The sequence below is a fragment of the Bactrocera oleae genome, chromosome 2 (assembly GCF_042242935.1).
Source record: "Bactrocera oleae isolate idBacOlea1 chromosome 2, idBacOlea1, whole genome shotgun sequence".
In the NCBI taxonomy this organism is placed as follows: domain Eukaryota; kingdom Metazoa; phylum Arthropoda; class Insecta; order Diptera; family Tephritidae; genus Bactrocera; species Bactrocera oleae.
This window is the reverse complement of record NC_091536.1, coordinates 84,690,332-84,705,560: the sequence shown is the minus strand read 5'-3', so window position 1 is coordinate 84,705,560 and position 15,229 is coordinate 84,690,332. Positions and strand designations below refer to the sequence as shown.

The following is a 15,229-nucleotide window of genomic DNA, read 5'->3' as shown; positions in this document are numbered from 1 at the left end:
AAACACTCGTAGGTATAGGCCAAAAACTGGGACATTCGAATTCCATAAGATTTTCTTGAGATGAATTTTACTCGAGCAAAATCTTTCGCCACAGTCAGAAGTAGGTAGTAGTCATTTAGTACCAGGTCTGCACTATAAGCTGCATCACAATTAAGCCTCTTCAGCTGCTGGCGAATTGCTATCGGTCTAATGGAACATATTTCCATTAGCCACAGTTGGTCGCTTGTTGAAGACTAACTTTATGAATAGGATTCTAAAAAGGTTGTTTATACGAAAGTTAAAATATTCTGTAATAAGAATATCCGATGTTATATATAAGAATCTACAATTCACGCATATACGATTTTTTTCCAACAAATAACGGTATAAATCAACTATAAAAATACCTTAACTTATTATAAGCCAAAGTTGGATTATTCAAATATACTTGTATACTCTAATATTCTATATATTATTAACAAAAGAAATTTGAAAGCGATAAATTTTAGCCATTTCCCTACTTCCATGCGACCTTGAGCTGAGAGAAGAGAAAAATGCCAAAATCAATACTTTAAGACACAAATACAAGAAATTTCAATATTCACACAAATTTTACTTTCTTTACCGTTGCCCTCGCCGTCGCACACTCCGCTGTTGCTACATTTAGAAAATAATGAGCGATGCCTCTCCATCCTACTACAAGTACACTCATACATACATATTTACATGATGCGTATCTAACCAAAATTATCAGATAGAACCGTATCGAAAGTAACCAACACGCAACCATAACATTTATAATGAAAACAACAACAACCCTAACATTAAGAAAGGCGAAAGCCACAAGCAGCATTCAAACTAAAGTGGATAATTAAAAAAGTTACCGAACGTAATAAAATAACTTTTAAGCAATTTTAACATTTGTCCGAAACTTTACCGCCGCACTCCTTTCCACTTCGCTTCACAGCAATCTTTTTGCCCGCTTTCCAGCCTCCTAACTTGACTATAAGCCTACCATATGGTAGCAAAGAGATGGTTGGAGCTGGATTTTGTGCGTTGCGGTTAACTTTAGACTTAATAAAAAGCAATAACATAGTTTATTATGGTTTAATTAATGCTACTTCACATCCAAATCACTCAACAAATCTGAAAATTTTATGAATGCGAAAACAGAAATTGTCTAATAAAATTATTTTTATAGCCTAACAGAAATTTCTTTCCCTCGTATGCTTCTGCGTGTGTGTGTATATTTGTATGGTTGTTGGTGCGTATCTCTTGTAAATATTGGGGGCATCAGAGTCGAGTGATCCTTGCTGCGGGGCACGCTTATATATATATTTATACATATATACATATAAAGTTAAGCTTTCATACTTGCACATAATGCGTAGCTTCAAGTTAACTAGAGTAGAAATGATTATAAATTATTTGCTGCTCCAAAGAGAATATGAGCTCGCAAAGAAAAAGTATGCAAAGAACGTCACATTCATCCTAATTGGTTATCTAAAATGTAAAATGTGTATTTGTTTTTACAATATTTGTTTGTTGCAATGCTTCTTCGAAATAATCGATTAAACATATTCAGTTTCATTGGATATGGAAAGCATTTTCTGTCAATTAAAACTAACTTTTGCACGTAATACATTTTTTTTATAACTAAAGTCTTGTCAAATTAAAATAATTTTTTTTTCAAAAATATAATCTCGATTCTGCTGGATCCTCCAAGTAAAACTTATAAAACTAGAGGGTGGTCATCTCTGTAATGATGGATTTACGATTGTGATTCGTGCATAATTTTTGCCTTTGATAGCTAAACTGAAGCATTCAGAGTCACCTGAAGAATAAAATGTGTTCAGAGTTTTATCAGTCAGCATGGTATAGTAGTGTAAATAAAGCAATTGAAATTAAGAATATATAGAGAGAAAGGTTTAAGAAAAGGCTGGGCGTTCGTCAACGCATCTATCCCTGTATAAGTGGTGGCTACAAAACTAGCCTTTAATTTACTAATTATATCAAACACCATATACCACTCTTTATTAAACATATTGTCCACATTTGTCTTCAAATCTAAAACAAATCTCGCTATTTCTGTATTAGGTTTAAGTCCCTCTACACCATGCCGGACAGCAAATAAAGTGTTTATTGGTAGATCTGGCCTCTTTAAAATATTTGGTCATTTAAGAAACTATTGATGAGGTGTTCAAAACAGTAAATTCTCTTGATAGACACTACTTAGTCCCAACCATTCTTCATCAAACCAATATGCGCTATTATTGTTTTTATTGTAGCGGCATAAAAAATTATCCAAATAATTGCTGAGAATATGGTCAAAATAACAATTCTTGCTGGAATAAAACGATACAACTGAGTGCCCGTCTCGGCTTAGTCGAATGGTGCTATTAGTGCTCTAAAGAAAGTACTATTAGTGCTCTTCAGAAAAGAAAAATATTTTTAATATATTACGAGCAGTACAATTAGGTTAGATTAAAGACATCTTCGCAATTACACTTAAATCAAATATTGATAAGTTTTATTTATTATCACTAAGTCTCTTATTTTATTAGTTCTTTATTAAGTTGTGATTACTTATGCCGCATATAAATATTAAATATAATATTATAAAAGCTTTTAATATTTTTCCTTTTATCTCTGCTGGTGAATTTAAAAAAAAAATTTTATATTTCTCGTATTAAAAATTTCGAATTGCTCGCAAAATATTAAAAGTTTTTCTCTTGTCTACGAAGCATTACAATATTATTGTGTGTTAATTAAATATCTCCGCACATTGTGTTCGCCCGCTCTTATCTCCACTACGCTTCTATTTATGTTTTTCGACCTTTGATGCTTTTGTGATTTTGATTGCCATTTTTCCGATCTCGCAAAGGAGCAATTTGTGGGCGTTTTATTGCCATACCGAAAGCTGCCTTTGCTTACATGCCTCACACACATACACTATTGTGTAATGGTACTGAATGTATCTGTGTGCGTATATTGCTTACGGTGCATAGCGTTTGTGTAATCTAAAATTTGCCTGCAAGCAAAATATTCAATAATAAAATTGGCATCTCACATTTTTAATTGCGTACCAAGTACGCTCCGGATGACAACTTCATTTTGTCGAACCTTTATAGCACGCCTTCCAACCCATTACTGCGATCATAGTTTACTTTTGTTGTTGCGCTGGTGATTGTTCCGAGTACTTGAGTGTTTGAGCGACAGCATGATGCTGTTGGCGCTACCCAGGTCCTCCAACTTAATCAGCGCCAGTCGTTTTAGTGTGCGTAATACCTTACCATCCCCCCCACCGCATCAAAAAGCGACCGTCACCTGCTACAGCAATAATATTTAAATTTAATTTTAATGCTCACATGAGATGCCACTCCGGCTATGAAAATATTTTCATACAGAAAATTCCGAATTCTGGCTGCAAAAACATAAATACAACAGAGGCGGATCGAGGGGATTGTCATGCGGTTGTCGTGGTTGGGCGAGACCAGCAAGGTTTCACAGCCATAAAATACACACACACACAGAGAAGTATTAGTTTGTTTATATTGCGACACAGAAGACAAGTTAAACCGACGCTCACGAATGATTGCACCACCAGCACCACCAGCTCCACCTGCGTCAACTTCGCTTCATCTCCAACTGTTTGCGTTAATTTGCGTTTGCATATTTACTCTTTTTCAACCGGTTTGGTGGGAGTGACGGGCAGGGTGTGCTCTTGTATGGTTTGCGTTCGACAATGTTATTCCATTTATAAATGAAACGAACCAAAGGCAACAACAACAACAATAAGCGGTCTGAAAATATTTTGGTTTTATATAAAAGGTGTGGTTGAAGGCAGTATAACCCCAATGCAGCCGGCCAAAGGATGTTCCTCTTAAGCATTCAATTCTGAAGGTGAACCTTGCTCGTATTTGTGCATGTGTATGTTTATGTGTGTGTATGTGTGGTGCGAGTGATGTGTAGTGTGTTAGCATGTGCGTAAAAAATGTCTCAATTTGTTTTGGGTGCAAATATTTTGCGACTGCATTGCCTTGTGGTTGAGGGGTGGAGTGGTGAATTGGTGGGTGTGCGGTAATATTGTTGATTGTACACTGCAGAGCAATTTGACATGCAAAAACCACAGAGAAGTAACCGAAAACCGAGACATCCAGCCTAAGATGATTCCTAGTTGTAAAGCAAAAGGGTTGTTCATTTTACGTTTGATGGAAAAGAATTAGAATTTTCGTACAATTTAATAGTAATTGTTTTGGTTTAAGTAAACAAATTTGCTTGGCTTCTTGCTTTTTGGCATAAAGTATGTTGAAAACGGTTATTTAACTTAATAGTAGGAGCAGACTTCTGGCTAACTCGCTATACATAGCTGTCTTAAATACATGCTAGAAAATACAGGATTAAGCACAACCGTTATTTAATTTTATAAAATTTGTTAACAGAAGCTTTCCATCCCTTAAACTATTTAAGAAGAGCAGAGTTGTGCTGCTGAGGTTAAGAAATATCGAACCAACGCCAAAAACTATGCAAAGTACAATAGTTTGCTATTCATGGAAGCAGAAACAGTTATACATTTCAGTCAACTTTCAATACATGCTGAACGTACTATCGCCATTTTCTGGAACTGAAAACTAAACTTCAACTGAACTGAAGTGAAAATTTAATGGATTTTGTTCGATAATTAGTTTCCGGAATTACCGAACTACATAGGTAATGTTAATTGGCTTCTGAGCCAATAAAGCTTCGACTGGGATCGCCCTCAGTGCCTTTAATGAATTTTGCTCTTTTCAGCTTCGGCACATTTTTAGAGCGCCATTTGCGAGATTGTTACATCGCTCACATCTTCTAACGAGTAATGATGCATTAAATATAGAGTCCTCACTTACGTTTTCATGCATCTCTTCTGCGACCTTTACTTGACGTCGTTTTTGCAAAGGATTCAGGTAATGTGCATCGAGTCTAGCATTGATACACTTTATAACTAAAACTTAAAAATAAATGCATAACTTTTTCGAGTTATCGTCATTAACAGAGGCGGCTGGACGACTCGCATGAGGCAAGTTTTCGATGGCCGAATTTCGATAACAAAACTGTAGAATAAGAGGTCGAATTAAAAAACATACGCCACTACTTGAAACACCTACTACATCAAAGTATTTTCCATGGGTACTCAAAAGGCTTCAAGGTCTTTCCGTACACCTCAGAACTTTTCGGACAAAAATAGTTAATTAGTTAGTAGAAATAAAGCATTCTAAATAATTTTAATGCAACTTTAAAGTTATAAATGGATGTTGAGAAGCACAACTCAGGTATCAGTATTACACAACTGTTCATATTCAAGTAAATGCTATAACTAAATGACACAGCTTTTCCGGTAAACTCAGCAAAATTTTCTGAAATAATCTCAAAACGAAAGTCAAAATACGAAATGGACACTCCCCATTCCAGAATTCTTGCTTTAGTTAAAGAATAAAGAAGATCAAAAACGGACTCCCAAATGACTCACCCTGTCAATGAAGTTAACAACATATATGTATTTGTATATATATTTACCGTTACTAAACTACTCTCAAACAGACACATCAGAATATCCGAATCAAAATCCGAAAACTATTTGCAACGCTTAAGTGTGCACAATGCGACATTTGATTGTAACGAGCCCGAAGCGTAAAAGTAGAGATGTCGCTTGCTTGACTGCTTCTTTGCTGGTTGCCCAGACACTCAAGGGGTGTTTGTAAGTTGTGGTGGATTAGGTTTTAACTCTTTCATTTTCAACGACAGTTCAATGTACTAAAGGTTAGCCACGCATACGTACATACATATATGCATAAGTATGTGTGCGTGTGGGCAAATGTAAATATCCAATGACAAAAATTGGACAATCATGAAAATTAAAAACGAAAATGTTGAACATTTGTTGAATTTTTGCTGAATTTGTATTTGCACAACTACGCTTAGCACAACTGGCGACATGACACACAAACACACACATATACCTATATGTATATATGTATATACCTATATGTGCAGCCTTGCATGCGTGCGCTTGTGTGCAGCGCTTGGAATAACACAAGAAGAATAAACAAGGATCAGCACATAAATGTTAATTTTTGTATGTATTGTATGTATGTATATGGTTGTCTGTGTGTGTTTTCATCTAATTCAAATATGATTATGTTCGTATTTTTTGCTTTCGGTTGTGTTTGCACACACATAAAATATGGCTTAGCTATCAATTGAAAAACACATTTGCACGTTGGAGATTAATGCAAATATTTCACACAAACCCACACACACACACACACCTACCTATATATATAGACAGAATAATAGAAATGTAAATATTACGGTAAATTGTAAGCACATCAATTTGTGAAATATTTTTATATGTTTCTTGATTTTAGTGTCATTTGTTGCATGCTTAGCAAAACGGGAGAAAATATCGTCGGTCGGGTGTTGCGGGGCGTGGTGTATAAATTGTGGATTGAAAGTGCCATTTGTGCTAAATTTCAAATAAATGAAGTGTACATCGGTATGCGAAATGAAGAGATTTTGTGACAGAAGTATTGAGGCTGCAAATTCCTTGTAGACATATGAACTTTCTAATTATCTACTAAGAGATAAGCAATGAAATATGTATTTTGCTTGCACAAAAGTAAGAAGATATTTTAGTAAATCATTTACTAAATATCACTGATACATAAGTGTGAGCTTTGAGGTTTTTCCTATTTTTCAACAGGAAACTCAATACTTTTGTCATTAGGCGTGTACTTTTGATACAATTTATTGTTATTGTATACATGAACAGGTAAAATGGTATATTTTAGAAGAAGAACGCTCTTAACTTTTCATGCGTATGACTTTTAAAGGAATGTTTTTTTTTGTTTTTTGATTAATTTTTAGTAAAATCTTTTTTGTAGAGCAAAAAATGTTGTATATTCAAATATGCATATACTTTCTCAAAGTTTTAGATTCACTTGCAAAATATCAAAAAATGCCATGAGCTGATAAAAAGCTTGTTTACGTTGGATAATTTTTTAAGACAAAAACTAAAAACAGAACCGAAGATCATATAAATTATTGTTATATTTGTTTGACTTAGATAAAAAACATTACAACCAAATCCAACACAGCACCCAGTAGCCACACTCTAGCCAACATACCCATACTAAATAATATCTTCTGGAAGCCAAATACGCACGCAAATCATAAGTGTTTTTCTATGTTACGTAATAATTTCTCTAAATGTTGCAGATGTTTATACCTTTTCAGAAAATATATGTTTTGATGTCACAAGAAAACCTGACGTATTAGTCTTTTTTCAATCACATATTATGGTTAAGTGGTTCTAGGCATTCAAAATTTGATATAAGTTTTCATATGACAAAAAAAGTTGAAATTTTGTTATCCAGTGTAATAAGAAAAACACCGACTTACAATTAGAAAATATTTTGTATGAATTACTAACCTTCAAATCAGTCTTTAAGAGTCCATATACTTGTCTACCCATACTAGGGTCGTGTAATTGCAATTCTATATAAAATATATCAATAATAAAATACAAAGCCTCTTTCTTGAGAAATCAAAGTCTAGATCATTCAAACCTTGCCTTTGGCCATTCTGTCATAATCCACGCTGTAGAGTGCGCCATTTCCGTCAAGGTCGACCTAAAATCTAAATCATAATAACAAATAATAAAAGAAGCAGAAATAATAGCAGGGAATATTTTACAAATTCTCTACAAATGTTGACTTATTTGCATTTACAAAGATTTATAACACTCTGTATAATACCTGCAACAAAGCAGACACATCCCACTCCCGTACGTATTTGGAAAAAGACACACAGTTCCTGACATTACTGTATGCATAAATAACTACAGTTTAACATTGCAAATACCACGGAAGACTTTCTGGTAAATCGCGCACTCTAACCCGCTCTTGCCAGCAAATATATGCCGTGCATAACTCGCCACTGGAAAGCAAAAACCAACAGTTAAGCACCTGGCACCGTTACTCGCTGGCAGCTGGGAGTAGAACTACAAAAATATTTGCATAAACTTAGGCGCCGCATTTTAATGCCAAGCGCAATACACTACGGAGCTAAATGCGACTGTGCTTCAGCTGCGGCAGAGTGCAGCGCTTTGTTCTGATTGTATACACGCATAGATACCAACACATTTGCATGCAGCAGGAGGAAGAGTGGACTTGTCTGGAGAATAATTTTGGTCCCAAAGCGCAAATTGTCAATGCCCTTCAACTAAAACAACAATAAAAATAACAACAACAACAACACAGCGGATGCAGTCAACGCTCCGTAGTATGTATGTTTGTATATATGCGCTGTGTCTAATTTCCATTTTATTTGGTTGTTGTTGTTGTCAGGTGCTTGTTGTTGTCTGTCGCAAAATACTTCAGGTCGCCTTTGTCGGTCGTTGTTTGGCATCCGAGGGTCAAGTCATGTCACAGCATGCCACCGCATTGCATTTAACCGCACTAAAGCAACAACAATATTAATAACGGTATGTTGTGCACACACATCTAACCTGGCAACTTGGCCAACGAACCGACAACAGATTTCTCTGTCAAACAAACCGCAAAAGAAATTTGAAATTTTAATGCAATTTAAATAAAGACAAGCCAGCAGTGACAGCAGCAGCAACAACAACGACGCCAGCCACACACATAAAGCGAAATAAAAACGAATTGAAACAAAGAATGTGACAACAGCAGACAGTGGAGGCGAGACAACATGCACACGCAGAGGTATGCAAATATTTCAGTTACTCATACGTCATGGCGGACAATAAGAAATGTGCGCTGCCATGAAGAGATTAAAAGACGCATAGCATTCATGCAACCCAAGAAGACCGTAAAACGAATGGCGGTGCAGCAAGTGAGGTTCCATAGAGTAATGCAACTTCTTGTTCTTCTTGGCTAAGTTCTTATTTGCACTGGTGTCACTGCTGCCACAACAAAAAAACTAAGGCAACTTAAATGCTGTCAATAAGTGCACAACAAAAACAATCCGAATACTGACGAAGTTGCAAACCAAAAACCAAAGAAACAATGGCGATTGTGGCAACAGTGGCGCTAACAATAGCAACAACAACAGATTAAAGAAGAAGCAATGCCATACAAATAACAGCAAGACAGCCAACGGCAAGCGTATATACATACATACACACAATTTGTGGCAACAATAAAATAAATTGCTTAAATGAAGTAAATTAATACAATAACAGCAAAAGTAATGACAACAACAACAATACCGATTGCGCTGTGACAACTCGACAGTCTTACTTTACAGAAAAAGCTAAGTGATAGTGAGATAGTTAGCCCGACAATGGCATACCAAATACTGTGTACGATTACAACAAAAACAAGAATCCAGCGCAGAGTGAGGAAGCGGTAGAATTAGTGAGAATGACAGCAATATGAGCTGTACATATTAACAATTATCCAACCGGCAACAAATGGTGGACTCATTCCATCGCTTCACTTGTATGTGTGCATGTCGCTAGTAGTTAGTTTGCATGCCAATCTTCGTTAATACAGTTATAGTAATCTGTATGACGGTGTGGTAGCTTCGAAGGAATTTGTTGTAAATGTTTATCCACCCAGTTTTTGGAAATGTCAAGTATTTTTTTTTAATTTGTTTTAATTAACGTTTTGATGACAATTCATCAAGTTGGTTTGCGGTGGGTAATGAAGCCCCAACTACATATATTTGTATTTATTTTAAAACAGATATAAATATATTAAAATTTTAAAAGCATAAGTTGTTAGTTATTTATAAGAGAAATTGAGTTATAACTGAAATATTTCGAAGTAGAAAATTGAGAATTCAATTAATTTCACTACACTATTTATAATTTATACAAATGTTAAGTTCATAGGAATTTCGCTATAAGACCTTCGAATTTTTCAGACAACATCGAATAAAACACTTGCAAAACAGAAGTTTACATATACATTCTCTCGCTATTTAAAACCATTTCCATATCGGCGGATCTGTTTCAGAATATTGCAATTTCAAGTAAACTTTTTGCATAGTTTAACACATAGAAGAGAGACTTATATCTTTATAATATTCACTACTTCAGACACAAATCGACAATAATGAAAAGCATTTGTGATTCGAGTACAAAATTCTCTTTTCAAACTCTAATTATATAACTATTTTTAAGATAGCATAAACTCAAACAGAGTTTTATTTCTATGATTTTTATTTCAAATTAATCGAGCTTCTCTAGAAGTACCAAGCATTAGGAACTTAATTTATGTCAACGAATGAGCTCGACAATTCTACAAGGTCTTCGAATGGCACCAATGTGAACAATATGGAGATTGTAGCGCTGACTTGACTAATAATATATACTAAAATTCTTGAGAACATCTTGTCAAATAAAAAACTTGCTATACAATGGCAGCTACATATATGCTACAGTGGTCCGATATCGTGGCAGATTCTTGGTGATAGAATGGCGTGTGCAACATTTCCGATCGGTCTCTCAAAAACTGAAGGACTATTTTGCGTATGAAGATAGACGGATATGGCAGAATCGACATAGAGTGTTCGACGATTTAAACCCACTTTTACTATTTAAGTACAAATCTTATAAAGAAAAAAACAAAAAAGAAAATATAAAAAATTTTGAAGAGAGCTCTTTAGATTGGTTATATAGTCTAAAGAATTGGTTTATGGCAGGATATTTTGATCTAAATAGATGCAGTGTAAGATATTGTTCAGTATATGCCCACTATCCTTTATTTCGATACAACTATTAAGAAATAAACACTGATACAATAACTGTTATTTGTTGGAACTATTTTACTGAAAACACCAAACAATTTTTGAGCTCGTAGGCTTTGGCAACTGTAGGTCGTGCTGGTCACAAACTTTGTACAAATACATATATATACCATAAGTAGCTAACTTAACAGTTATTCAAAAAACATAGAGCAAAATTTTGAATCCTCATCTCTACTCGGTTTAAAAATATTCGAACTCACTCTAATGAGTATAAAAAACGCCTCTCTTTTGTGAAAGAAAAATTTTCGAGCCAAAGCTTGTATTTAGTAGTTGATGAACAATGCTCTTATGGGCTCTTAAATATCTATTATCTTAAATACATAGAAACAAATGATATCTTGTCGTGTTTCCAAAGCTGTACAGTATTTTTTTTTTAATTAACAATATCAAGGCCGCCAGTAACTAGTGTGGATGCTGCGAAATTGTGCCTCTTTTGGATCACTTAGAACTTTCTCGAAAGACACTTTTTAAATTTGTTTACTTTGAACCATGAGCTCCCTGAATCTGTTACAAAAGAGGGTTAAATTTAATATTTAAGATAAACAAAAATTATTTCAAAATCAAGTGTGTCGAGTTTCAGCATATTTGTGAAGCAAAGAACGGACAAGCACAAGCAGAGTTAAGCGCTTTGGACTTGAACAAAGTACATAAGAACATAAAGGCACAAATAGCAAGTTGTGCGCATAACTTTTACAATATACTTACATATAACATATACATATACATACTTACATATATTTGAAGAGCACTATTGAGGGCCTGGCGCAGCCTTGCACAAATTTGGAAGTATGTATAATTCACAAAAGAACGCATATGTGCTTAGGTTATATGCACTTGTACTGCAAATATGTATGTGTAAATATACAAGTATAACGTATTTGTTTTTGGTTTAGTGCATTTCGCATAGCAAATGAAGATTTAGTGGTCATGTGCAGTGCTTTTGACTGCATTTGCACTAGTTATTGTCCGGTTGCCCGTTAGTGAATACACATATAATATGTAGCTATATACATATATATGGACATCAGTGTATTTCCACGAATGCATTTATAATACAGACAAATATGCTTGTGAGTTGAAAAGCAGTGCATCTTGTATAAAACATATGCGCATAAGTTAGTGTAGTATATATGTATATTATATATATGTAGTTGCATGTGAATATATTCAGTTGCGCTTTGTGTATTTACTTAGCTGGTATTTACTTTGGTTTCCTTGATGCCTTCTGCTTTACGCAGCTTATTGGTCTGGTCATTAGAGTGACTTGAAAACAGATTTGCTATTTAGATTACACTAAGTAACAGCCGACAAAGAATACTTTTTATATTCAAACTAATAAATTAAGCAGATTACTTATCTTGAGTCATCACAGCAATATAATGCTGGTCAGAAGACTTAGAGGCATGCTTAGCTATGAATGAAAAACGCAAGTGAATCGGCATGTAGGATTACTTTATAATCAAATTATCAATTAATACGAAATAATATTACAGAAGTTAATTTGGATGCTTTATTTTGTCAAACCTATTCAGAAATTATAAACTGGATCATTGTGCTTGCATAAACTATATATGTACCTATTTTCAAAGCACTCCCTTTATTCTAGAAAAGCATTCACTGTCAGCAAAAAAAAGCTGTATATCATTCTTGTTATTCAAATGACAATACATGCAAATACTTTTGCTTTGGATATATAATTGCCTGTTACTGCAACTTAGACAACAATAAATTTGGTCAAAACCATCAAAGGTCTCAGTTCCAAAATGAAGTGTAAACGAATCTCCTTCTTTTTAATTGGTTGACCAGTAAACTTCAAATGTTTCAAACGAAGCCTCTTCACTCTTGAGCATCTTAGCTTTGCTCTCTTTCTCTCTACGTATTTTATACCGTTCAGGTTATTAAGTCTGCTCCGGATATCGCACATAAATGTTTATCCTCCCTTAATTTCAATTTCATTTTGAATATTCTTTTAAGTACTCAGAACTTCCTGTTGTTATTTTTGTAGCTTTCCAAAATAGTATTACAAAATTTCTGAGTTCTTAACAGAATATAATTCGTCTGATGGGCTCGATCTCATACGAATGACATTTAGACTATCAGATACTAATAATTTCAACATCATTAAATCATTAAATATTATATAATTCTATATTTTAATTGTATACTGAGAGTTGTTCTTCTATTATTCAAATCAAAACATTTATACCTGAACTTGGTATATTTTATTTGCCACGTGTCGAGCTATGTCTATTTAGACATGTTCGTCTGCTTGTCTGTAAATATATTAACAAAGTCACTCCCTTTGAAAAATATAAATCTGAAATTTTGCATACGTCCTTTTTTCTACAAAAAGCTGTTATCGAAATTGCGACTCTTTTGTCTGGAAAAATTGTTTATTTGACAAGAGATCTTCGCTTAACTAGACAGGAGTTATTGTACAAGACAACGCTACAATCTCCGAATAGTTCAGATCGTACCACTATTACATACAGCTGCCATATAAACTGGCCGATTAAAATCTAAGTAACAATCCTTTTATGTATTTAAGACATAGCTTTGGTGCAGCCGAAGTAAACGTTTTTTTTTGTGTTGTTTTTTTCTAGCTTTGCCGAATATGAAATGATTTTAATAAATATTATGTATATACAAAGCACACATAAATTATATACTTGTATGCTTCTACAAAATCTTCAAATCTGTAACTCTTCTCGCAATTTCTCTTATTTTTCAGTTCATCTGCAACCTAACATATTCTTCACATCTTAATCAGGCACAAAGCAATCATGTCTAAAAGAGAGAGACTCTTTCACGAATGGTTCAATCTATTCGCACTGATCTGGATGATCATCACCGACATATGTTTTAACGGTAAGTAACAGTAATTAAGCATTTGTTTATCGTGCATAAATTATGCACACATTTACAAATATATGGTAAAGTAGCAAACAACATTAAAGGAAAAAAAGAAATCAAAAGAGCGCGTGATAAATGTGTTAATAGACTTTTAAACTACATTTGTTTTCCTTCGTTTTTTTACTCAATTTGAAAATGCAAACTATAATCTGCCAGCTGCTGAAATAATTTACGAAAACACGCTTTTAACACATACATATGCAAATGTGTTGCACTTACTCCTTTTTATATGCGCAGATTTTTTTAATCACTCTTTGTGCAAATGAAATGCATTTATTTATTTGTATGCCATTAAAATTCCAAATATCGCAATTTATTAAATGCGTTACTCGGGCCATTGAAAAAAGGATCGAAATACACACGGAAAAGCTTAAAATTTTATGTTGCGAAAAAAATTGTGAATATTTATATATTTAAGTATAAAAATTGAGTTGTGAAACATTTGCCAAGCGTCGATAAACACTCGACAGCGAGAACTTGGCAATAATTTCACGCAATGCAGTGCATAAATGTCAGTAGGAACTACCGCATTATTGCTCTTCAGAAAAAAATGCTGCAATAAAATAGTAGTGATATGGCTACGTTAGGGTCGATATAACTTTTCGCTCCAAAAAGTATTCATTATACTCTTATTAAATTTAGAGTTCAACTCCAAACCAAGCGCTGCAAGCGCTTTGGTATTCAAAACCATATTCAGTCTTAATTCTTCTCAGCTGAATAAGTGCTGACAACAAGAACACCCGAAATGTCTGGTAGAGCGTTACATCGTATGATAATTACGATGCTCATGTCTCTCTTTTTGTTTAATCTTATTTGAAAGTTGTCTAATAGGTAAACACTTTTAAAGATGACTAACTAAACTGTTTAACCAGATAATATGCCGATCGAGACCTTAATCTCAGAAAGCTCTCAGAGCACCTTTTCAACTCACATATGAAATGAGAGAAGCAATGAGCAGATTAAAGGCAAAGATAGAGACAGAAACACCTACAAGTATTAGCCTCTCTGTTAATAGAGAGAGCATTAAACTTGAGCTTGAGGAAATAAAAGAGAAACAGCAGCATTTTTCAACAATCATTTACTACTTAGCAGTTGATTGGAAATTTTGCGACAAGTTTTCAATACAAAACATTGCCCGTTTTAAAACAAAGATAACAGTTAGAAAACACTCTCTCGTGAAAAAAGAAATCGTTTACCTTTTCAAGGGTGTATCCTATTAATATTGGCGTTCCTCACTAAGAAGATTGAGTTTTCAGTAGCCAAATTTATATAAGTCATCAAATATTTGGAACCGTTCAGGGGGTTCGAAAATTACTAATATACCCTTCTTAACATAATTGAAGCTAAATTTCAAATACCCCTCCTTTCAATTTGGGCAGCCTAGGTCTTGTAAGTTTCCCAAATTGTTTCCATATAGTCGATAAAATCTAACCAATTTTTAGATAAATTCAGAATATGTAGTATAGTTATATAATTGAATATTAAAATAAACGAAAATTAAAAATTACAATCTCACAATCTA

The 15,229-nt window shown here is 34.1% G+C and overlaps 1 protein-coding gene across 1 annotated transcript in view; it reads left to right on the top strand.

Moving 5' to 3' along the window:
* beat-VI (beaten path VI) overlaps positions 1 to 15,229 on the top strand; it is a 293,763-nt gene that overhangs the window by 231,523 nt on the left and 47,011 nt on the right. Inside the window, exon 7 of the mRNA XM_070105889.1 lies at positions 13,526 to 13,662. Within this exon, the coding sequence (XP_069961990.1) occupies positions 13,578 to 13,662 (85 nt within the window). The 5' untranslated portion in view covers positions 13,526 to 13,577. The remainder of the gene's footprint in view (positions 1 to 13,525; positions 13,663 to 15,229) is intronic.